The sequence below is a fragment of the Bufo gargarizans genome, chromosome 7 (genome assembly GCF_014858855.1).
Source record: "Bufo gargarizans isolate SCDJY-AF-19 chromosome 7, ASM1485885v1, whole genome shotgun sequence".
In the NCBI taxonomy this organism is placed as follows: domain Eukaryota; kingdom Metazoa; phylum Chordata; class Amphibia; order Anura; family Bufonidae; genus Bufo; species Bufo gargarizans.
In genome coordinates this window covers 172,130,193-172,153,325 of record NC_058086.1, presented here as the reverse complement: position 1 = coordinate 172,153,325, position 23,133 = coordinate 172,130,193, and the positions used below count along the sequence as shown (strand labels likewise).

Below are 23,133 nucleotides of genomic sequence, written 5' to 3'. Positions count from 1 at the left end.
GCAGCAGCCGGGACTGCAGCCGGGTACAGGGGCATATCGCCGGGAATTAGAGGCGCCTACAGGCCCCCCTACTATGTAACTGCGGCAGAGGCCGCAATCCGGCAGAACCTAGGAAAAAACGGCCACAAGGACCAAGAATCTTGGCAGCAAATGAATCTGTAAGGTAACAGGCAGCGCCTGAACCTGTCCTCAGTCCACAGGACAGATAAAAAAAGCATTGGTTTAAGGGCGGGGCGTCCCTTTATAGGGGGTGGGTTAATTGTTTAATTGTCTTGTTAGCAATTTTAAATCAATAAAAATTCCACCTGTCCTACCAGTTTCACAGGGGAGAACTCCCCACTTGTGCTGCTGGTTAGGACGTAAGGGAAGGTACAGAACCCCCTTTACATGGCTCAATGGAGCAGATGATCGTCGGCAAGAAAGCGTTCCTTCCCAACAGTTTGCTGCTCGTTCAGTGGACTCATTTACCTGCAGCGATCTCCTCCACAGTATAGGGAGCAGTGATCACTAATGCCATCACTCGCCCCCATACAGATGGAAGAGACACATTTACCTGCAGCGATCTCCTCCACAGTATAGGAAGCAGTGATCACTAATGCCATCACTCGCCCCCATACAGATGGAAGAGACACATTTACCTGCAGCGATCTCCTCCACAGTATAGGAAGCAGTGATCACTAATGCCATCACTCGCCCCCATACAGATGGAAGAGACACCTTTACCTGCAGCGATCTCCTCCACAGTATAGGGAGCAGTGATCGCTAACTTTAGTAAAGTTACTAAATAACAAAAATCTAACTTTGTTTCTGTGGCTTCTTTAGCTAAATTATTTAATCTCGATTGGAGAAAAGAAGACATTTGTGCGCAGGTGAGGCGCTGTGTGAGCCCTCCTCTGTCAGATTCGTTGACCCGCTGTGTGGATTCCTTTTTCTTTCCATTCTCGGACGTCTTTTCCAGGAGTGAATTCCTTTATGGCTCCATAGCCACGTGCGTTTTAGATAAGAGATACGGTCGTTTTGTGACTTTTTCGGGTTTCTTTCCATGTTCCCAGTGTGCCTGTGAGGACTTTTGATCTCTTTGCTTTGTCGGCCAGTAGGTGTATTTTGTGTGTAAGAGACGTAGGAGATTTTCCGGAGCGAGTATTGGAATAATGCTGAGAGTCCTGGAGCTGGTCTGGGGTGCGGCGACTCAATATTGTACATCTTATTCTCAGTAACACACAATTCACCACATTCTGCACCACGGTGTAACATCCCCCCAGGTGGTGCGCTCTCCCCGGACTCCCGTGCTCCTCCATGCACGCTCAGCACATCCACACATTTGTTTTAATATATTTTTATGGACTTTATTTTATTTTTTATTACATGACAAAAAAAAAATGTCTCTAACATACAGTCACCTCTAGGACTTAGTGTGATGTGTGGTCATTCGGATTCTATGGAACCAGCCAGCGTGGGACCTGCCCGCAGTGTGACACCAGCCAGTTCTCCGGAAGGGAACGGTCATGCGACAAGGTTTCTGACACTAAATAACGTGACATTATGGGGGAGGGTGATATAGAACAAGGCTCTACATGTGAGGTATAAAAACAGTTTATATACATGATATACATGGGGGTGAGTACAGGGGATCCCATAGACGATTCTGCGGAGGTAACACTATCTACCATGGAATCACTGGCGCTTGGCTTTGTAAGGACGGGATCGTTTGCGGCGGTCCGGCTTCCTCTGCTTATGCAGGCGACCGATGCTGACCCCCTGCCGTCTCCTCACCGAAATGTTCTGCTCCACCAAGCTGGCCAGCATTCCTAAGAAGGGATGGGAGGTGTTAGGGCGGGCCTCTGAGCTCATCCTCCTAACCCACCCCCAGAAGGACACTTACCTTCCTGAGCCAACATGGAGATGAAGGCACAGATAAACTCGTCATAGTTGTGTGTCCTTCTCTGGTCATCAATCTGGAAGAAGAGAAGGAGACTGGTGAATGAAATGAGGAGAGAGAAGTGCAGGAAAGCAAGATGGAGCTGAAAGTACCTTGAATTTCTTGCGCTTCTCCAGCTCTTCTTTAAGACAAGCCTCGGACGTGGCGATTTCAGCTTCCACGCACTTCAGCAGAGCCAGGAGTTCCTGGAAGACAACACGAGGCACATCGATCACCGGCCAGGCCACACAATATAATTATTCTTCCAAATTTGCCAAAAGTGAAACCAACTCTAGAGAACTGATTTCTCGCCATCATGGAGGGAGTCCTCACCTTTGGAGAAAACCTGTCCCCTACTGGTGCATCTGGGGCTCTGCAGCGGGATCCATCGGCCTCCGAGTTTTCTCTTCCTTCCTCCAGTTTGCTGGTTTTGGGGGAAATCTTTCCAGAATCTGAGAATAATGAAAATAAGGAACCATTCGTCACCTCTCAGTGTCGTACATCGTTAAAGGGTTCACTATGATCACATCGCTACCATATGCCATCACTATGCGATCAGTGGGGTCCGACCTTTGGGAACCCCTACGATCCTATGATTTTTCCAAGCTCATCCTTGACGGGAAGCAGAACTGCGGCCCTCTCAGACCCGGACAGTCGGGCCCCTCATTGATTGGAAAGTGACGGCATATACCAGCGATGCCACCACTTTCTGTGATAACGCCTTTAGGGGCCCCCCACCATATCAGGGGTTTTCTGTGGAACTCCCAGTCATACCCACCCATCCGGCTGAGTGTACACAGGTGCCCATCTCGGCTGAGGTGTAGAATCCCAGTGCCCACCAGTGGCCCCAGCTCCCGCACTGCCCGGTTGTATCGAACGGAGTCCAGTCGCAGAAGAGGATCCTCCTCTCCAAACAAGACCTTAGAGAGGTGGGAGGTGACGGGACTGGAGGGTCGCGTGGGGTTAGCGGATCTCAGAGGGGAGCGCAGGGGGGAGTTGAAAGCGCTGCCAATTTCCGACGCGGTGTCTGTGCTCTCATTGCTGGGGGTTGGAGATGGCTGGGAGTGAGGAACTGCAGGGGCCACAGTCTTTATGGAGAGCGGGGAACACATTTGTTTCTGAGTCTCCTTTAACTTCTCTACCAAGACATTAGCGGGAAGCTCTGGACCCGGAGGTGGTGGCGGCAGAGACTCGGGGCTTCTCCTCTTGAACCTGCAGGAGATGAGCAGAATGGTTTATAATGGCTGGCCGCTGCAGGTTCCACCAACTGAAATGTGCCAGTGCTGTTACCTAGCAACAGACCCTGTATGCAGCGGGTGACAACAGCAGATCTCTGTCACCGAGTGTAATCTGATGTGGTCATTAAGAAATCCTCCATTTACTTCCTGTCCCTGTAGATCTCGGCCCCTCATATACTCAGGTGGGATACGGCCGACTTTACCTTTAAGGGGCATTACCATCTGGGACCCTGATGGCATGTCGTCCGGATAAGCCATCAATATCGGATCGGTGTGAACCCCACCTCTGGTCCCTGCTACTATCTACAAAATGGAGGACCTGAAATGAAGAGAGAGCAAGACGCACAAGTGTGGCCACCATCTGTTCAGCGCTATGGAAGTTCCAAAGACAGGCGAGCGCGCTATGGAAATTCCAAAGACAGGCAAGCGCGCTATGGAAATTCCAAAGACAATGTGAGGCGCGCTAATGGATGCAGACAGGCAGCTCGGCTAGAATTCCAAGACAGGCAAGCGCGCTATGGAAGTTCCCAAAGACAGGCGAAGCGCGCTATGGAAGTTCCAAAGACAGGCAAGCGCGCTATGGAATTCCAAAGACAGGGCGAGCGCGCTATGGGAAGTTCCAAAGACAGTCGATGGACGCGCTAGGGAAATTCCAAAGAACAGGCAAGCGCGCTATGGAAAGTTCCAAAGACAGGCGAACGCGCGCTTATGGAAGTCCAAAGACAGGCGAGCGCGCTTATGGAAATTCCAAAGACAGGCGAGCGCGCTATGGAAATTTCCAAAGACAGGCGAGCGCGCTATATGGAACTCCAAAGACAGGGCGGAGGCGTATGGGAACTCCAAAGACAGGCGAGCGCGCTATGGAAATTCCAAAGACAGGCGAGCGCGCTATGGAAATTCCAAAGACAGGCGAGCGCGCTATGGAAATTCCAAAGACAGGCGAGCGCGCTATGGAAATTCCAAAGACAGGCGAGCGCGCTATGGAAATTCCAAAGACAGGCGAGCGCGCTATGGAAATTCCAAAGACAGGCGAGCGCGCTATGGAAATTCCAAAGACAGGCGAGCGCGCTATGGGAACTCCAAAGACAGGCGAGCGCGCTATGGAAATTCCAAAGACAGGCGAGCGCGCTATGGGAATTCCAAAGACAGGCGAGCGCGCTATGGAAATTCCAAAGACAGGCGAGCGCGCTATGGAAATTCCAAAGACAGGCGAGCGCGCTATGGAAATTCCAAAGACAGGCGAGCGCGCTATGGGAATTCCAAAGACAGGCGAGCGCGCTATGGGAATTACAAAGACAGGCGAGCGCGCTATGGGAATTACAAAGACAGGCGAGCGCGCTATTGATGACAGTCCCGTAGCGGAGAACGGAAACATCAGCTGTTTTCAGAAGTCACACAGCTGTCAATGCAGCCCAAGCAGCGCATGGCGTGCGCTCGCCTTCCCTTCGAGGGGCCCTATTCTGGTGATAGGACATCTATCTGACGTGGATGGTATATCTCTATGCCATCGATGTTCCAGATAGGACAACCCCTTTAAGGAAGAAGGAATAAGTATATAATACATACAGTACATAGGATGTGCTAAAATACAGCCGTGTCTAATACACAGTCACAGACGGTATGAAAAAGGGAAAAACAAAAACCGCTGTTTCTTCAGCCTCTTTTCCCCCTCAGCACAAACAGAGAACATAACCGAACAATGCGCATACGGGCCCCACGACAACGTCACTTACGTACAATCTGTACCAACAGACAGGCCGACCGCTATCGACTGTCATATAGATGAAAGGCTGAATAATGACTGGGCTGGCGGTGGGAGGCACTACCATCTGCCAAACCAATGTGGCCGCAAACCGCCCCAGCCATAAACTACACAGCCGAACTGAGGGTTCTGTGATATCGCTGTATTATACATCTTGGTAAGGGCTCATTCAGACGGCCTTAAGCTGTCCGCAAAAAAACGGATAGCGTTCAGTATTTTTGCAGACAAGTATAGGACATGTTTCCTTTGTTTTGCAGAACCCTGTAGTAGAAAAAGGCCCCATAGAAGTGAATGGGTCAGCATCTAATCCGCAAAAAAAAACAAATCCTCATTTTTTCGGATAGCATACGGCCGTCAGAATGAGCCCTAAGAGGGATAAAACGATAGCACATAACTATCACAGGAATAGAGCGATACAAGACTGACGAGGTAGCGCATTGCTCCAAATCATCCCAATAGCTCAGAAAATAGCAGTAAAAGACACGGTTACATTTTGATACAAATAATAATGAAGGTGACGGGCACTAAATACCCCCGGGCGGCATAGACGCGTCACTCAGATGTGTGTATGGAGGATAAACTACGTATGTGTATATATACATCTGAGTGACGTGTCTATGCCGCCCGGGGGTATTCAGTGCCGTCACCTTCATGATTATTGATACTTTGAGGGGGAGCCGCTATTACACAAGTAATCTTGTGATTGAAGACTCAGTATCACTGTTGCCTTTGGAACTATCTCCGATATGTAAGCAGTTTATGAAGAGGTAACGATACCGAACATATCTGCAAAAATCGGAAGGAACGATAAAACAAAAGTAACAGTAGAGTCCTATAGATACATATATTTTTAATTTATATATATATTTAATAATATATATAAAAAAAAAGCTATAAAAACTATTGATTTAAAAAAATATTTTTTCATATATATTTACCGCCTGAGATTAATACTATCCCCTTCATGTGTGAGCTCCGCTGGGACCGTGAGTATTTCTAGTGCACATGTATATATATTGTAGAATGTTTTTATAGAAGTAAGTAAACCGTATACTCTTTTAGCTGTGAGCCAGCCATTTCTATATATTGCATTAGTTTATCCCTAGCACTAATCAGGGGGGGCCCGAGATGGTCAATGGAGCTTTACAACCATCATCATCCAAGTCCGGGATGTCCCTCCTCCACTTTTGGAGCATTTTATCTCGCATGGGCGCGAGGCTCCGGGCGGTATATCCGTAAAAAGCAGACAGACGTTTCCCTAAGTCTTTATTATGCGCCATGCCATCTTAAGTGGAGCCGTGAAGAAGGCCCCCAAATTGTGCCTGGAAACCATGTGTCAATATAGATAGAGCGCATTACTGGGGACATTAGAGGGGGTCTGATAGGGACCCTCTGTCTAGAATACGTGCTGAAGTATGGACACCGGGTCTCTTCTAAATTTGCATATTAGGGAACCGCAGAAAATGTGGAAGTCGAGAATTGAGCCAAAGCCGGGTATGTGCGGCCCAGCGCGCGTCGCCTCCTCCGGGACCAGCTTATACAATATATGCCACAATTTAAGAGGCTCCGGAAGAAGAAAAAAACTGCGGGGAATCAAGGTGAGAGCCACGAAAACGGTACAGAAATCTGGGGATTTATTCTGCCCACTAGGGGAAGAGACTCCCATTTCTGGGCCGTGTCTCTAACCAACTGCAAAAAGGGAAAAATATTACCTACAAAATAGGCGCTCTCGTATCCCTAAATAATCCGTGTGGTCGACCCAGCGCAGCGGAGGCGGGGGTATCACATCTCTCGCTTGTACATCTAAAGCCAGAAGATGGGTTTTGTCCCAATTAACCTGCACCCCCCTAAAGAAGGACCTGAAAGACTCAAAAAGCGAGAGAATCCAGGGGGGTCTTGTACAAACAAAAGGGTCTCATCCGCATAAAGGGCGACTCGCTCTCTGTGACTTCCCAGTTTAAGGCCCACGACGCCAGGCGACCCACAAAAGGAATAAGTAACTTTACCCACCCTGAAAGGGTCGCGGGTCTTGCAGAAGTCTCTGTTTCTTCTTCCTCCTCTTCATCCGAGTCTGGGGAGGGCGGTGGGATTCCTCGTGATCGCCCTACGCCTGCCGCCAGATCTTCTTCTTCCTGCGGTGTGCAGACAATGTGCGTTAATCTACTCCGACCGCGGGTAACCGAGACGTACAGACAAACCCTCAGCACCGACCTGCATTGGGGACTTGGCGTAGTTGTGGTTATCCAGGAAAGCAGGGAGCCGGGGGGCTTGTGAGGTGGTGGTGCCCCCATTATGAGGGACGGCGTTAATCTTGCTGTATGTATTAGTCGCAGAAGGTCGCTGGACAGATCCTGCTGCATCTCCGCTCACATCTACAGGTGCGACAGACTCAATGCAATCAGAATATACATGGCACCAATTAAAGGGGTTCTCCACCTAAAAAAACAGACCGGTTGCTATGGATTCACAATCTAGCCCTAGCAACCAGACTGACAATTCAGGTGGAGAACTTCCTTTCTATCCATGTTACACTGCTGTAAGGGCGGCTGCTGTACACGTATGTGTATATAAGGTCCTTAAAGGGAACCTGTCTCCGGGATTTTGTGTATAGAGCCGAGGACATGGGTTGGTAGATGGCCGCTAGCACATCCGCAATACCCAGTCCCCATAGCTCTGTGTGCTTTTATTGTGTAAAAAAAAAAGATTTGATACATATGCAAATTAACCTGAGATGAGTCCTGTCCCTGACTCATCTCGCGGACAGGACTCATCTCGCGGACAGGACTCATCTCGCGGACAGGACTCATCTCGCGGACAGGACTCATCTCGCGGACAGGACTCATCTCGCGGACAGGACTCATCTCGCGGACAGGACTCATCTCGCGGACAGGACTCATCTCGCGGACAGGACTCATCTCGCGGACAGGACTCATCTCGCGGACAGGACTCATCTCGCGGACAGGACTCATCTCGCGGACAGGACTCATCTCAGGGACAGGACTCATCTCAGGGACAGGACTCATCTCGCGTACAGGACTCATCTCGCGTACAGGACTCATCTCGCGTACAGGACTCATCTCGCGTACAGGACTCATCTCGCGGACAGGACTCATCTCAGGGACAGGACTCATCTCAGGGACAGGACTCATCTCAGGGACAGGACTCATCTCAGGGACAGGACTCATCTCAGGACTCATCGGTACAGGACTCATCTCAGGGACAGGACTCATCTCAGGGACAGGACTCATCTCAGGGACAGGACTCATCTCAGGGACAGGACTCATCTCAGGGACAGGACTCATCTCAGGGACAGGACTCATCTCAGGGACAGGACTCATCTCAGGGACAGGACTCATCTCAGGGACAGGACTCATCTCAGGTTAATTTGCATATGTATCAAATCTTTTTTTTTTACACAATAAAAGCACACAGAGCTATGGGGACTGGGTATTGCGGATGTGCTAGCGGCCATCTAACAACCCATGTCCTCAGCTCTATACACAATATCCCGGTGACAGGTTCCCTTTAAACCTGCGCCATTCTATATATACAGCACGGGTTCACGCCGGCTAACGAATCTATGGCCGTGATCAGAGAGAAGACGGAAGCAGTTTTCAGCGCCTCGTCTTCTCAGATACGCGGCCCCCAATGCCGCTGTCATGTGACCACGCGATCGCCAGGATGCCGGGAGGAGGCGGTTATTGCTGGGTCCAAACAGACCAATCGAATTTCTTTGGTTTATTTGCCTAAACCATGTCTGACCCTGAAAAACCAAGATACCTCAGACCTGAATCACGCCGGGCGTGGTGTACCTGTGGGATTCCCCGGGGCATTGCCCGCGTTAGTCGCCTCCTGGCCGGCTGCGGACTTGGCTGGATTTGCCTTGGACTCCTCGTTATTCTGACTCTCTGAGGGTTTCTGGCCCTGGATCAGCTCTGGCTGCGTCACCCGGATCAGCTACAGACACAGGAGATTATAATGGTGATAATAATACAGCTTCTTATGAGCCTGGGGGGCCTCATCCCATCCCCCGCACCTGCTGTAAAGCCTCCAGCACGGTCTGCCTGTTCATCTTTAGGATATTGAGCCTGCTCTCGTACTTCAGCCTCCGGTCAGGCACCACCGCCATCAGGTTAAAGCGGATGTCGTGATACGGCTCCCTGTGCAGGAAAGATCAGGGATTCACAGAACGAAACCTACAGATGATGTCACATGACCATCACCGGCCAATCAGCTTACCCTGCCGTGGCCAGTCCGATCCTCTCCATGATAACCCTGCGAGCCTTGTCTGTCCACTCCTCGTCCTCCGCCCAAGGACCTGACAACAATATTGACAACATGACCTTGGGCGATGGGGGGGGCAGGGATGATATAGATGACCACTAACCCTAAACCACCCCTTGAAGGCTCGGTTCAGTCTAATGCCTTTAAACATGGTGCCCAATCACGCATGCAGTGGGTGCCATAGCCGGCGAATTTCTGCCGTTTCAAACAGCAGAGGCCCGCGGCTCATGTCTGCGACCGGCAAAAATGCCAATCGCAGGCATTTAAGCCTTTAGATGCCATGGTCAAATGCAACCACAGCATCTAAATGGTGAAAAACCCAGAAGCTTAAGACTGGCTCCCCAGTGCGGCAATCGGGGAAGCTGGTCATTAATACGCCGAGTCTCTCTGGAGAGACCCAGCGTATTACAGCTGCAGTTCCTATGTTGGCCAGCAGGTGGCAGGTCAACATAGAATAACAGCAATTAGATCTTATACTATAGTTCTATGGGAATACAGTAGAAGCCATAAAGAATAGTGGATACTGTAGCCTCCTAGAGGAAGTGCGAAATAAAAATGAAATAGAACAAAAAATCTAATCATCAGATCGGTTCTTCCGCATAGAGAACGCCGTAGGGATAAAACCCATAAAACTGGCGGTTTAGCGTTTTTTTTTTTTTTTCCCAATCCACCCCGTTCAGATTTTTTCCCCGCTTCCCACTACATTGTACGCCATATTAAATGGAGGCATTCGAAAGTACAACTTGTCCCACAAACAAGGCCTCATATGGATATGTGAACCGAATAAACCTCTGGCATCCAAGGGGTTAAATCTTCTGCTTGCTGTATGTGAACTGCACTAACAGTCCGAGCTCCTATAACGCCCTCACCGTGATCTATGGGGTAAACCTTCAGGCCATCCAGCTCAAACAGGCGCCCCTTAATGGGAACGTAACTGACAAAGTGAAACGCCTCCATGGTGCGCACGGCGCTGATGCCGTTCTGCTTCTCCGGCAGGTGACGCGGCTCCGGCCTGCGTGAGGTAAAGAGAGGGTTAATGTCAGAGGGGGCTGCAGATTCTCAGACTTTATGCAATTAACCATCTTGACATCTTTGCTTGCTGTCACTGAATGACAACATTCTTGTCACCAGCATCAGAGCTAGACACTCGCACAGCTGATGGGTTGGTGCAATGTATAGTGTAGGCAATCTCTGAGCTGGACAAACGTACATGGAGGACATTCAGATGCATGGTCTCTATGTAATACACCGGCAGCGCGAGTCTGGCTCGTGGATCGGGTGTCCCAAAAAGAGACCCTCCCCCTCTATAAGGCCCAACAGGCTTTATGGACAGGGGTGGAGAGTATGAGACACTCCCTTTAAGGGACTTCTCTAGGGAGACGACACGGACACATCTCTGGGGCTCTTACCTGGCATGGCTATTGTGAGCTTTCGCCAGTTCCGGAGCGTTCCCAATGGCGTAACCTTTACTCTAAGGGAGAAAGAAGAGACCGCGCACATTACACAGAGGAGTCTATATGGGGGGGGGGGGGTCAATGAACACTATGGCCGACACTGCCAGTTACATCTTCTGCATTACCGGGTAGACTTCACACGCCGACAACCCCTATGAGAGCCGTGACAGATGTTCTACCGGTTGTCACCCGGCTTTCACTGATTTTATATGCAAGAACTTGACAGAAGGACTTTTTTGGGGGGCAGCACATTAAGTCTGTAACTTTGTACTCAGCCAAATGTACAACTAACGCTGGGTTCACACCTGAGCGGTTTACAGCGCGTTCAAACGCGCTGTAAAACGCTCAACACATGAAAACCAATGCTTCCTTATAGCCCTGGTTCACACTTGAGCGTTTTACAGCGCGTTTGAACGCGCTGAAAAACGCCCTACGCTCAAAAAAGTTCTTGAGCTTCTTTGGGGCGTCTTGTCGCGCGTTCCCGTACATAGACTTTCGGGAACGAGCGACAATGGGCGTTCGCTTGTCTCTGTATGCGCGATTGCAAACGCCGGTACAATCGCGCATACAGAGCGCTCCTTTCAGAACGCTCAGGTGTGAACCCAGGGTTAGGGCTGCAACGAATACTCCAAGTAATAGATGCAAAAAGATCCTCGATGCAATTTCTCTGCATCGAGGATTCGTTTAAATCACGTGACCACGGAGCGCGAGTATAGTGAAGCCTCTCACTCCCCGCTCCGTGGCCTCCTGTCGGCACCGCGCTGCACTGAGCAGGGCCCTGCGTGCACACGTCGCCAGCATGCTGCCTGACGTCAGGTCCCTCCCAGTGCATGCTGGGAAGAAGACGAGGTCCGTCTCCTGCGGACTCCACGTCAGCGCACTGCCAGGAAAGGCCAGTATACAGTTAGCAGGGGCCCACATCTGCCGGCAGGGCGAGGTGATGTTGGTGATTTGAAGGTGGCACCTGTGGTTTGAAGGGGCTGATGGCATGGAGGGGCTGATCTGATGTCACTGGGGGAGTGGGGGGCATAGTGGATGGCATGGAGGCACTGGGGGAGTGGGACATGGCAATGGATGGCATAGAGGCACTGGGGGAGTGGGACATGGCAATGGATGGCATAGAGGCACTGGGGGAGGGGGACATGGCAATGGATGGCATGGAGGGGCAGATGGCACTGGGGGAGTGGGGGACATGGCATGGAGGGGCTGTTCTGATGGCACTGGGGGACATCACATGGCAATGGATGGCACTGGGGGATAGTGGGGCTGATGGCACTGGGGGATAGTGGGGCTGATGGCACTGGGGGATAGAGGGGCTGATGGCACTGCGGGAGAGTGGTGATGATGGCACTGGGGGATAGTGGGGCTGATGGCACTGGGGGATAGTGGGGCTGATGGCACTGGGGGATAGTGGGGCTGATGGCACTGGGGGATAGTGGGGCTGATGGCTCTGGGGGATAGTGGGGCTGATGGCTCTGGGGGATAGTGGGGCTGATGGCACTGGGGGATAGTGGGGCTGATGGCACTGGGGATAGTGGGGCTGATGGCACTGGGGGATAGTGGGGCTGATGGCACTGGGGGATAGTGGGGCTGATGGCACTGGGGGATAGTGGGGCTGATGGCACTGGGGGATAGTGGGGCTGATGGCACTGGGGGATAGTGGGGCTGATGGCACTGGGGGATAGTGGGGCTGATGGCACTGGGGGATAGTGGGGCTGATGGCACTGGGGGATAGTGGGGCTGATGGCACTGGGGGATAGTGGGGCTGTTGGCTCTGGGGGATAGTGGGGCTGATGGCTCTGGGGGATAGTGGGGCTGATGGCTCTGGGGGATAGTGGGGCTGATGGCACTGGGGGATAGTGGGGCTGATGGCACTGGGGGATAGTGGGGCTGATGGCACTGGGGGATAGTGGGGCTGATGGCACTGGGGGATAGTGGGGCTGATGGCACTGGGGGATAGTGGGGATGATGGCACTGGGGGATAGTGGGGCTGATGGCACTGGGGGATAGTGGGGCTGATGGCACTGGGGGATAGTGGGGCTGATGGCACTGGGGGATAGTGGGGCTGATGGCACTGGGGGATAGTGGGGCTGATGGCACTGGGGGATAGTGGGGCTGATGGCACTGGGGGATAGTGGGGCTGATGGCACTGGGGGATAGTGGGGCTGATGGCACTGGGGGAAACGAAGGGTGTTGGGGACTGATGAGATTTTATAAAGGAAAACAGTCTATTAATTCATTTTTTCTTATTTGAGAACTCGATTGCTAAAATAATCGTTTGCTGCAGCCCTAGTACAACTATAACTCCCAGCATCCTATCTAACACCACAAGAGTGGGAGATTTATGCAGGGACCTGTAACTGCCCATTGACATCTAGTATGGTGAAGGTGTGCCACCTGTGAGACTACAACTCCCACCATGCACTGACAGTATGGGGTTACCTCTGGGCTGAACCCCTTGGTGAAGTCCTTGATGCGGCTCAGCGTTGGCCCCAGGTGAACCCCGCTGCAGTTCAGCAGGACGCTCAGGAGGGAGTGCGTGGCGCAGGAATTGGGGATCAGCTGTGAGAGAAGGAGACATGGATGAGAAGGAGACACCCAAGATGGTGGACGCCAGGGACTCACTACTCACCTGATGAGCGAAGAACATGTTATTGACCACCTCATCCTCAATGACTGATGTCTCGTCCAGCAGGGTGGACACTTTCCTGCGCGAGCGCCGCTCCTCGATCCATTTAAATAAGAAGATGAAGCCGTAAACCGGCCTGTGGGGGGGATAATAACCGTCAGCGGAGAGCGGACACAAGTCAGGGGGTCACACAAATCAGGAATGTTGAGAGCATACCCGGGGCACTTGCTCTGCAGGTCATAGATCTCCTCCACCTGCACACCCTTCACACCTGGGGGAAACACAGAGTAGCAGACAAGTGAAGACCTCCCCCACAGCGCCCCCCGTCATTGTCACATCTGTCAGAAGCCGTAGTTACACAGAGAAGTCCTTACTGAGGTCGGGAGGCTGGAGAAACCGATGCAGCAGTAACGCCCGGGAGAGGCGGAGGACTGTGCAGCAGCAGCACCAGCCTGTCACATGCAGCGCACAATCCAGCCGCCTGCAGGGAAGGCGATAAACACGGAAATACTCACCGAAATCCTCCACCAGCAACGTGAAGAGTCCTGAAATACAGAAAAAGGAGGAGCCAAATATATATATCCCCTTATGTCAGTAAAGGGTTATATACGGACGGTGACGTCAGTAAAGGGTTATACATGGACGGTGACGTCACTAAAGGGTTATACACGGGCGGTGATGTCAGTAAAGGGTTATATACGGACGGTGACGTCAGTAAAGGGTTATATACGGACGGTGACGTCAGTAAAGGGTTATATACGGACGGTGACGTCAGTAAAGGGTTATATACGGACGGTGACGTCAGTAAAGGGTTATACACGGACGGTGACGTCAGTAAAGGGTTATATACGGACGGTGACATCAGTAAAGGGTTATATACATCCGGTGACGTCAGTAAAGGGTTATATACAGACTGTGACGTCAGTAAAGGGTTATACACGGACGGTGATGTCAGTAAAGGGTTATATACGGACGGTGATGTCAGTAAAGGGTTATATACGGACGGTGATGTCAGTAAAGGGTTATATACGGACGGTGACGTCAGTAAAGGGTTATATACGGACGGTGACGTCAGTAAAGGGTTATATTCGGACGGTGACATCAGTAAAGGGTTATACACGGACGGTGACGTCAGTAAAGGGTTATATACGGACGGTGACGTCAGTAAAGGGTTATATACGGACGGTGATGTCAGTAAAGGGTTATATACGGACGATGACGTCAGTAAAGGGTTATATACGGACGGTGATGTCAGTAAAGGGTTATACACGGACGGTGACGTCAGTAAAGGGTTATATACGGACGGTGACGTCAGTAAAGGGTTATACACGGACGGTGACGTCAGTAAAGGGTTATATACGGACGGTGACGTCAGTAAAGGGTTATATACGGACGGTGACGTCAGTAAAGGGTTATACACGGACGGTGACGTCAGTAAAGGGTTATATACATCCGGTGATGTCAGTAAAGGGTTATATATAGAGATGAGCGAACTTCTGTTTTAAGTTCGGCGTCTAAAGTTCGGCTTCCGGTTAGCGGAGAATCCCGATCTGGAACCGGATATGGATTCCGACTTCCGTTGTGGTCCGTGGTAGCGGAATCAATAATCGGCCATTATTGATTCCGCTACCACGGACCACAACGGAAGTCGGAATCCATATCCGGTTCCAGATCGGGATTCTCCGCTAATCCAAACCCGAACTTTAGACGCCGAACTTAAAACAGAAGTTCGCTCATCTCTAGTTATATACGGACGGTGACATCAGTAAAGGGCTATACACGGACGGTGACGTCAGTAAAGGGTTATACACGGACGGTGACGTCAGTAAAGGGTTATACACGGACGGTGACGTCAGTAAAGGGCTATACACGGACGGTGACGTCAGTAAAGGGCTATACACGGACGGTGACGTCAGTAAAGGGCTATACATGGACGGTGATGTCAGTAAAGGGCTATACATGGACGGTGACGTCAGTAAAGGGTTATTTATACGGACGGTGATGTCAGCAAAGGGTTATATACGGCCGGTGATGTCAGCAAAGGGCTATATACGGACGGTGACGTCAGTAAAGGGCTATATACGGACGGTGACGTCAGTAAAGGGCTATATACGGACGGTGACGTCAGTAAAGGGCTATATACGGACGGTGATGTCAGTAAAGGGTTATATACGGACGGTGATGTCAGTAAAGGGCTATATATGTCCGGTGATGTCAGTAAAGGGTTATATACGGACGGTGATGTCAGCAAAGGGTTATATACAGACGGTGACGTCAGTAAAGGGTTATATACGGACGGTGACGTCAGCAAAGGGTTATATACGGCCGGTGATGTCAGTAAAGGGCTATATACGGCCGGTGATGTCAGTAAAGGGTTATATACGGACGGTGATGTCAGCAAAGGGTTATATATGCCCAGTGATGTCAGTAAAGGGTTATATATGTCCGGTGATGTCAGTAAAGGGTTATATGTCCGGTGATGTCAGTAAAGGGTTATATATGTCCGGTGATGTCAGTAAAGGGTTATATATGCCCGGTAATGTCAGTAAATGGTTATATACGGCTGGTGATGTCAGTAAAGGGTTATATACATCCGGTGATGTCAGTAAAGGGTTATATATACGGCTGGTGATGTCAGTAAAGGGTTATATACGGACGGTGATGTCAGTAAAGGGTTATATACGGACGATGATGTCAGTAAAGGGTTATATATGCCCGGTGATGTCAGTAAAGGGTTATATACATCCGGTGATGTCAGTAAAGGGTTATATACATCCGGTGATGTCAGTAAAGGGTTATATATGTCCGGTGATGTCAGTAAAGGGTTATATATGTCCAGTGATGTCAGTAAAGGGTTATATATGTCCGGTGATGTCAGTAAAGGGTTATATATGTCCGGTGATGTCAGTAAAGGGTTATATATGTCCGGTGATGTCAGTAAAGGGTTATATACGGCCGGTGATGTCAGTAAAGGGTTATATACGGACGGTGATGTCAGTAAAGGGTTATATACATCCGGTGATGTCAGTAAAGGGTTATATATGTCCGGTGATGTCAGTAAATGGTTCTATAGTCCAGTGACGTCAGTAAACGGTTCTATGCGCCCAGTGACGTCAGTAAACAGTTATATACGGGTGGTGACGTCAGTCATTGCATGCTGTGGCCCTCGGTACCTGGATCGCTCTCCAGCTCTAACCAGCCTTTATTCATGTTGTCTCCTCCATGCCTCCGCGGCTCTGACGTCATTCAGCGCGCCGGAAGTGTAGTGAGTAAACACCTTACAGTGACGTCACTTCGCAGCCCCTCCCGCTGCAGAATCAGAGCCGTTACTTCCCGTGATCCTTCGCGGTCATCCCGTCCGTTTTAGTTCTGTCACAGCTGGTTAGACCTTCAGGAAAATGGCTGCCGGTGTTCTGTCAGAAAGACAGGCTGAGAGAGAGGTCTGGGTGCCAGTCTTCGCTCTAGCGGCTGCTCTGCGGGTCACGTGACTACAGGAAGTCCAGCGGCGGCCATGTTGGCTGAGGGCAAACCCTCCTCTCCCCTCAGCTTTATCCTACATGGCAGCTCTGAGGTTTTGGTTTTGATGTTGATCTATTTTCAGCTCAGTAATAATTTACATTTTATATTTCAGATTATTCCCAATAATAATGGCGTAGAACCCTGCCCGGCCGGAGATGATGCACGTGCTGCAAATTAATGGAAAATGTTATGAGGTAATGAGAATTTACAATTAATCGTCACTCCCTGGCTGTTGTACGGCCACAAATCTGAACCGCACGTGCTGATGTGGCAATGGCAGTTTTGCATCTTAAGAGTCACAGAATGGCGTAAACCGCGTCCGAAACCGTCAAATTTCAGCATCGCCTCAGTGACACCAGAGTGACAAACGTAGTGTACCGAATAGACACTCCCCTAATCTGCAGGCCCTGCCCCCTTGTCTGTGTGTCCGAGCCCCGGGCTGGCGCCACAGACGCACAGGGGTCGATTTCAGCGGCTTTCGGACGTCCTGGGAGGGCTGGTGAGTATGGCCGCCAGTCCCTGGCAGTGTAATCGCAGGCAGGCGGGGAGCAGATGGACCACGGGGCAGTGGCAGAAATATCTGCTGCGTGTGAACATAGCCTGACGGGGGCTGTGGCCGTATCACAGCCGTCTGACGAGGGCCTACACCCCGCGTGGTTCTCCTGATCCAAGGTGTGATCCCCGCACAAAACGCTGATGAGCTATGAGCGCACGATGGGGGAAAAACACCGGTAAAATGGACACGGATGGTTTTTTGTCCATTTTGCATCAGTTTCTGCATCTATTTACTCATTTTTCATGACCGTTAAAAAGATGCATTTCATTGGGTTTTTAATTAAAAAGCCAACCCCTGCAGAGCCCTCCGTATATATGATGACCCCCCCCCCTCATATATAATGCTCTCCTTTGTGGTGAGCACGGAGAAGGTCGCGGCGCCCACAGGAACGCATTCTCTTCTCCGACAGCTGATCGGTGGGGGTCTCTTATTTTTGATCAGCAGGGGGTCTCTTCTCCGGCAGCTGATCGGTGGGGGGTCTCTTCTCCAGCAGCTGATCAGCGGGGGTCTCTTATTTTTGATCGGCGGGGGTCTCTTCTCTGCCAGCTGATCGGCGGGGGTCTCTTATTTTTGATCAGCAGGGGGTCTCTTCTCCGGCAGCTGATCGGCGGGGGGGGGTCTCTTCTCCCACAGCTGATCGGCGGGGGGTCTCTTCTCCCACAGCTGATCGGCGGGGGGTCTCTTCTCCCACAGCTGATCGGCGGGGGGTCTCTTCTCCCACAGCTGATCGGCGGGGGGTCTCTTCTCCCACAGCTGATCGGCGGGGGTCTCTTATTTTTGATCAGCAGGGGGTCTCTTCTCCGGCAGCTGATCGGCGGGGGGTCTCTTCTCCGACAGCTGATCGGCGGGGGGTCTCTTCTCCGACAGCTGATCGGCGGGGGGTCTCTTATTTTGAAAACTGTTGAGTTGAGTTTTCAAATACCATGATGTGGCATTTACTAGCGAGTGGAGCGTTACGGATTCTCTCAGGATGCGTTCAGTGAAACGCGCACGATTTCAAAGACAAGTCAGGTCAGTTTTGTCTGCAATTGTTTCAGGTTTTTTCCGCGGTGCAGTCAGTGTTGATGTGTTTTTTTACACGCGTGAAAAAAAAACCCTGAAGGTTTACAAACAACATCTCCGAGCAACGGTCAGTGAAAAACAAATTGCACCCAGATGTAACCTGGATGCAATTCCGGATGCGATGCGTTTTTCACGGAAGCCCCATTCTCTTCCATGGATGAATGAAAAACACAGAATATAGAACGTGCTGCGATTCTCACACAACGCAGAAATGATACGTGAAAATCGCCGCTCGTGTGCACAGACCCATAGAAATGAATGGGTCAGGATTCAGTGCTGGCGCCATGTGCTCACTTCACGCATCGCACCTGCGCGGAAAACTCGCCCATGTAAGAAAGGGCCCTAATTGGAAATAAATGCAGTGCGTATGGCCACTGTGGCCATTTGCTGAAGTGAGAGGACCCCTTTAACCCTTACCTCGCTGGAGCCAACATTGATAAAAATAATAAAATACTCGCCCCATCCACTTGCACTGCCCGGAACATTCGCTCCTCCCTGGAGGCAGCAGGACCTGTGATGTCATCCTGCTGAGCAGCGGGTCCTGCTGCCTCCAGGTGAAGAGCGAGTGTCCTCGTGTGTGCAAGTGGAGGAGTTCATTTTTTTTATTCCGGAAATGCCCCATTTTTACCAGTTTTAATGACGGCCTTTCCCATTGATTTCGGTGGGGTCTGCCCGGCCGCGATAAGTCAAAAATGGGACGCGTCCTATGTTTTGTCGGCTGCTGTTCACTGGCTGAGAACAGGTCATGTGACCAGCCCCATAGACTTTAATTGGTTCGTGTGAACGTAGCCGAGGTTCGGTTCTATCAGGTCCTCGGCTCGGATGTTCACAAGTGGCGGATTTTCCATCACAGAAGGAAGCGCAAAATCCAAAGCGCCCGAGAGAAGCAGCGAAGGGGATGAGATATTACAACATGTCATCAACAAACTGCAGAAAACGCTGCTCTGGGGAGAGGGTGAGGTCTAAATTCGACCTGCTGCAGATTCGCCCATTGTAAGGCCTCATTCACACCTCCATGTCCGTGACAGGATCAGGGTCAGGGGTTCATCTGTGAAGGATCCGTGTTCTGCCTTTCATGGACCCATAGACTATAATGTGCGTAGGGATCGGTAATCACGGACAGGATAGTTCAGGGGTCAGCAACCTTCGGCACCCCAGCTGTTGTGAAACTACAACTCCCAGCATGTTCCTTTCACTTTTGTGGGTGTTCAGAGAACAGTCAAGCAAGTGTGCATGATGGGAGATGTAGTTTCACCACACCTGGAGTGCCGGAGGCTGCTGATCCCTGGGATAGGTCATGCTTCTTTGGTGTGTCCTCACGGACCATGGAAACCACATTAAAGTCAATGGATGCGGCAGCAGATTGTGGAGACCACGGGCAGGACACGTACCCATAGACGTGGCTGGGGGACAACCAATATGGCTGCCATTACAGCTCCACAGGGGTAGTCACACAGTTTTACCTTCTTGCGGGGTGGATCAGAGATGGAGGGAGGATCAGACGTCTTGCTTGGATAATCAGTATTAAATGTTAACTGGTGTCGGTTATAGTGCGACCTCGGGGGGCCACACAGTGACCTGCAGCAGCGCGAGCAGCGCCAATGTCTCACATAAACATTAACTGACTGCGCTCCGCACATCACCGCTAAACTGCAGAAACCCTTCACATTCTTCTCTGCACATCCTAAAATGACAGGTTACTAATTACCAGCTTCACCCATAGTGCAGAAACCGTGACCCGGGGTCATCGGGGCAATAAACACCTGAAAAATATCTATAATGATCTATCCTGTACTGATCCTGAGTTACATCCTGTATTATACTCCAGAGCTGCACTCACTATTCTGCTGGTGCAGTCACTGTGTACATACATTACTTATCCTGTACTGATCCTGAGTTACATCCTGTATTATACTCCAGAGCTGCACTCGCTATTCTGCTGGTGCAGTCACTGTGTACATACATTACTTATCCTGTACTGATCCTGAGTTACATCCTGTATTATACTCCAGAGCTGCACTCACTATTCTGCTGGTGCAGTCACTGTGTACATACATTACTTATCCTGTACTGATCCTGAGTTCCATCCTGTATTATACTCCAGAGCTGCACTCACTATTCTGCTGGTGCAGTCACTGTGTACATACATTACTTATCCTGTACTGATCCTGAGTTACATCCTGTATTATACTCCAGAGCTGCACTCACTATTCTGCTGGTGCAGTCACTGTGTACATACATTACTTATCCTGTACTGATCCTGAGTTACATCCTGTATTATACTCCAGAGCTGCACTCACTATTCTGCTGGTGCAGTCACTGTGTACATACATTACTTATCCTGTACTGATCCTGAGTTACATCCTGTATTATACTCCAGAGCTGCACTCACTATTCTGCTGGTGCAGTCACTGTGTACATACATTACTTATCCTGTACTGATCCTGAGTTACATCCTGTATTATACTCCAGAGCTGCACTCACTATTCTGCTGGTGCAGTCACTGTGTACATACATTACTTATCCTGTACTGATCCTGAGTTACATCCTGTATTATACTCCAGAGCTGCACTCACTATTCTGCTGGTGCAGTCACTGTGTACATACATTACTTATCCTGTACTGATCCTGAGTTACATCCTGTATTATACTCCAGAGCTGCACTCACTATTCTGCTGGTGGAGTCACTGTGTACATACATTACTTATCCTGTACTGATCCTGAGTTACATCCTGTATTATACTCCAGAGCTGCACTCACTATTCTGCTGGTGCAGTCACTGTGTACATACATTACTTATCCTGTACTGATCCTGAGTTACATCCTGTATTATACTCCAGAGCTGCACTCACTATTCTGCTGGTGCAGTCACTGTGTACATACATTACTTATCCTGTACTGATCCTGAGTTACATCCTGTATTATACTCCAGAGCTGCACTCACTATTCTGCTGGTGCAGTCACTGTGTACATACATTACTTATCCTGTACTGATCCTGAGTTACATCCTGTATTATACTCCAGAGCTGCACTCACTATTCTGCTGGTGCAGTCACTGTGTACATACATTACTTATCCTGTACTGATCCTGAGTTACATCCTGTATTATACTCCAGAGCTGCACTCACTATTCTGCTGGTGCAGTCACTGTGTACATACATTACTTATCCTGTACTGATCCTGAGTTACATCCTGTATTTTCCTCCAGAGCTGCTCTCACTATTCTGCTGGTGCAGTCACTGTGTACATACATTACTTATCCTGTACTGATCCCGAGTTACATCCTGTATTATACTCCAGAGCTGCACTCACTATTCTGCTGTGCAGTCACTGTGTACATACATTACTTATCCTGTACTGATCCTGAGTTACATCCTGTATTATACTCCAGAGCTGCTCTCACTATTCTGCTGGTGCAGTCACTGTGTACATACATTACTGATCCTGAGTTACATCCTGTATTATACTCCAGAGCTGCACTCACTATTCTGCTGGTGCAGTCACTGTGTACATACATTACTTATCCTGTACTGATCCTGAGTTACATCCTGTATTTTCCTCCAGAGCTGCACTCACTATTCTGCTGGTGCAGTCACTGTGTACATACATTACTTATCCTGTACTGATCCTGAGTTACATCCTGTATTATACTCCAGAGCTGCACTCACTATTCTGCTGGTGCAGTCACTGTGTACATACATTACTTATCCTGTACTGATCCTGAGTTACATCCTGTATTATACTCCAGAGCTGCACTCACTATTCTGCTGGTGCAGTCACTGTGTACATACATCACTTATCCTGTACTGATCCTGAGTTACATCCTGTATTATACTCCAGAGCTGCACTCACTATTCTGCTGGTGCAGTCACTGTGTACATACATTACTTATCCTGTACTGATCCTGAGTTACATCCTGTATTATACTCCAGAGCTGCACTCACTATTCTGCTGGTGCAGTCACTGTGTACATACATTACTTATCCTGTACTGATCCTGAGTTACATCCTGTATTATACTCCAGAGCTGCACTCACTATTCTGCCGGTGCAGTCACTGTGTACATACATTCATAGGCGTGCGCAGCCTATTGCATTAGGGTGTGCACCCTAAAGCAGAAACACACACGCCGCACGTGCGCGTGTGTATGTATGTGTGTATATATATATATATTATATCCACAGATCCTCCATAACAGTGTGTCAATTTTTATTGTACTAATACTTAAAAGACAAGCTTTCAAGAGTTTTCCTTTCTTCCTCGGTACGCTTGAGTTTTCAGAAACAATCTATTCCGTACAGGGTGGGTTCACATCTGCGTTATGCCATTTCGTTATAGGTTCTGTTTCAAGCGGAATATAACGGAATGGCCGGATGGAATGCAAAACGGAAACCTTTAAGAGGCATTCTGTTTTGCTCTGTCCTAATAAAAGTTTATGAGAAAGCATAACCGATCCGTCTGGGTCCCGTTATGCTGTTATCCTGTCGACAGGACTTTGTTTTCTGTCTTGCATAACGGGAACCAGATGGATCCGTTTTGATTCCCATAGACTTCTATTAGGACGGAGAGCAAACGGAATGCCTCTTTCAGAGTCTGCACTGTACGAGAGAGAGGTAGCAGTGGCTCTGAAGGGAAAATTTCCAGAGCACAATGACCGCCCCAGAGCCTCTCTGCTGCCTGACCAACCGTATGCTGCCACAGCGCCAGCCCAG

The 23,133-nt window shown here is 50.0% G+C and overlaps 1 protein-coding gene across 1 annotated transcript; it reads right to left on the bottom strand.

Moving 5' to 3' along the window:
• Positions 1-1,324: 1,324 nt before the first annotated feature.
• On the bottom strand, positions 1,325-16,584 carry BAP1 (BRCA1 associated protein 1). Its single transcript, XM_044301883.1, has 17 exons — positions 16,459-16,584; positions 13,801-13,830; positions 13,502-13,556; positions 13,289-13,421; positions 13,099-13,218; positions 10,612-10,673; positions 10,072-10,214; positions 9,158-9,236; positions 8,955-9,078; positions 8,731-8,875; positions 7,130-7,290; positions 6,929-7,050; positions 2,697-3,130; positions 2,252-2,370; positions 2,032-2,124; positions 1,883-1,955; positions 1,325-1,808 (listed from the first exon to the last, which is right to left on the bottom strand). Exons 1-17 carry the CDS (start codon positions 16,529-16,531, stop codon positions 1,675-1,677), a joined length of 2,100 nt encoding a protein of 699 aa, XP_044157818.1. The 5' UTR covers positions 16,532-16,584; the 3' UTR covers positions 1,325-1,674.
• Positions 16,585-23,133: the final 6,549 nt, after the last annotated feature.

Excerpts from the sequence above, each read along its gene's own strand:
- BAP1 (XM_044301883.1), bottom strand. The coding sequence starts at position 16,531 with ATGACGTCAGAGCCGCGGAGGCATGGAGGAGACAACATGAATAAAGGC. Across the intron at positions 8,876-8,954 it reads TGCTGGAGGCTTTACAGCAG|CTGATCCGGGTGACGCAGCC; the intron begins GTGCGGGGGATG and ends CTGTGTCTGTAG. Across the intron at positions 2,371-2,696 it reads GTGTACACTCAGCCGGATGG|ATTCTGGAAAGATTTCCCCC; the intron begins GTGGGTATGACT and ends CATTATTCTCAG.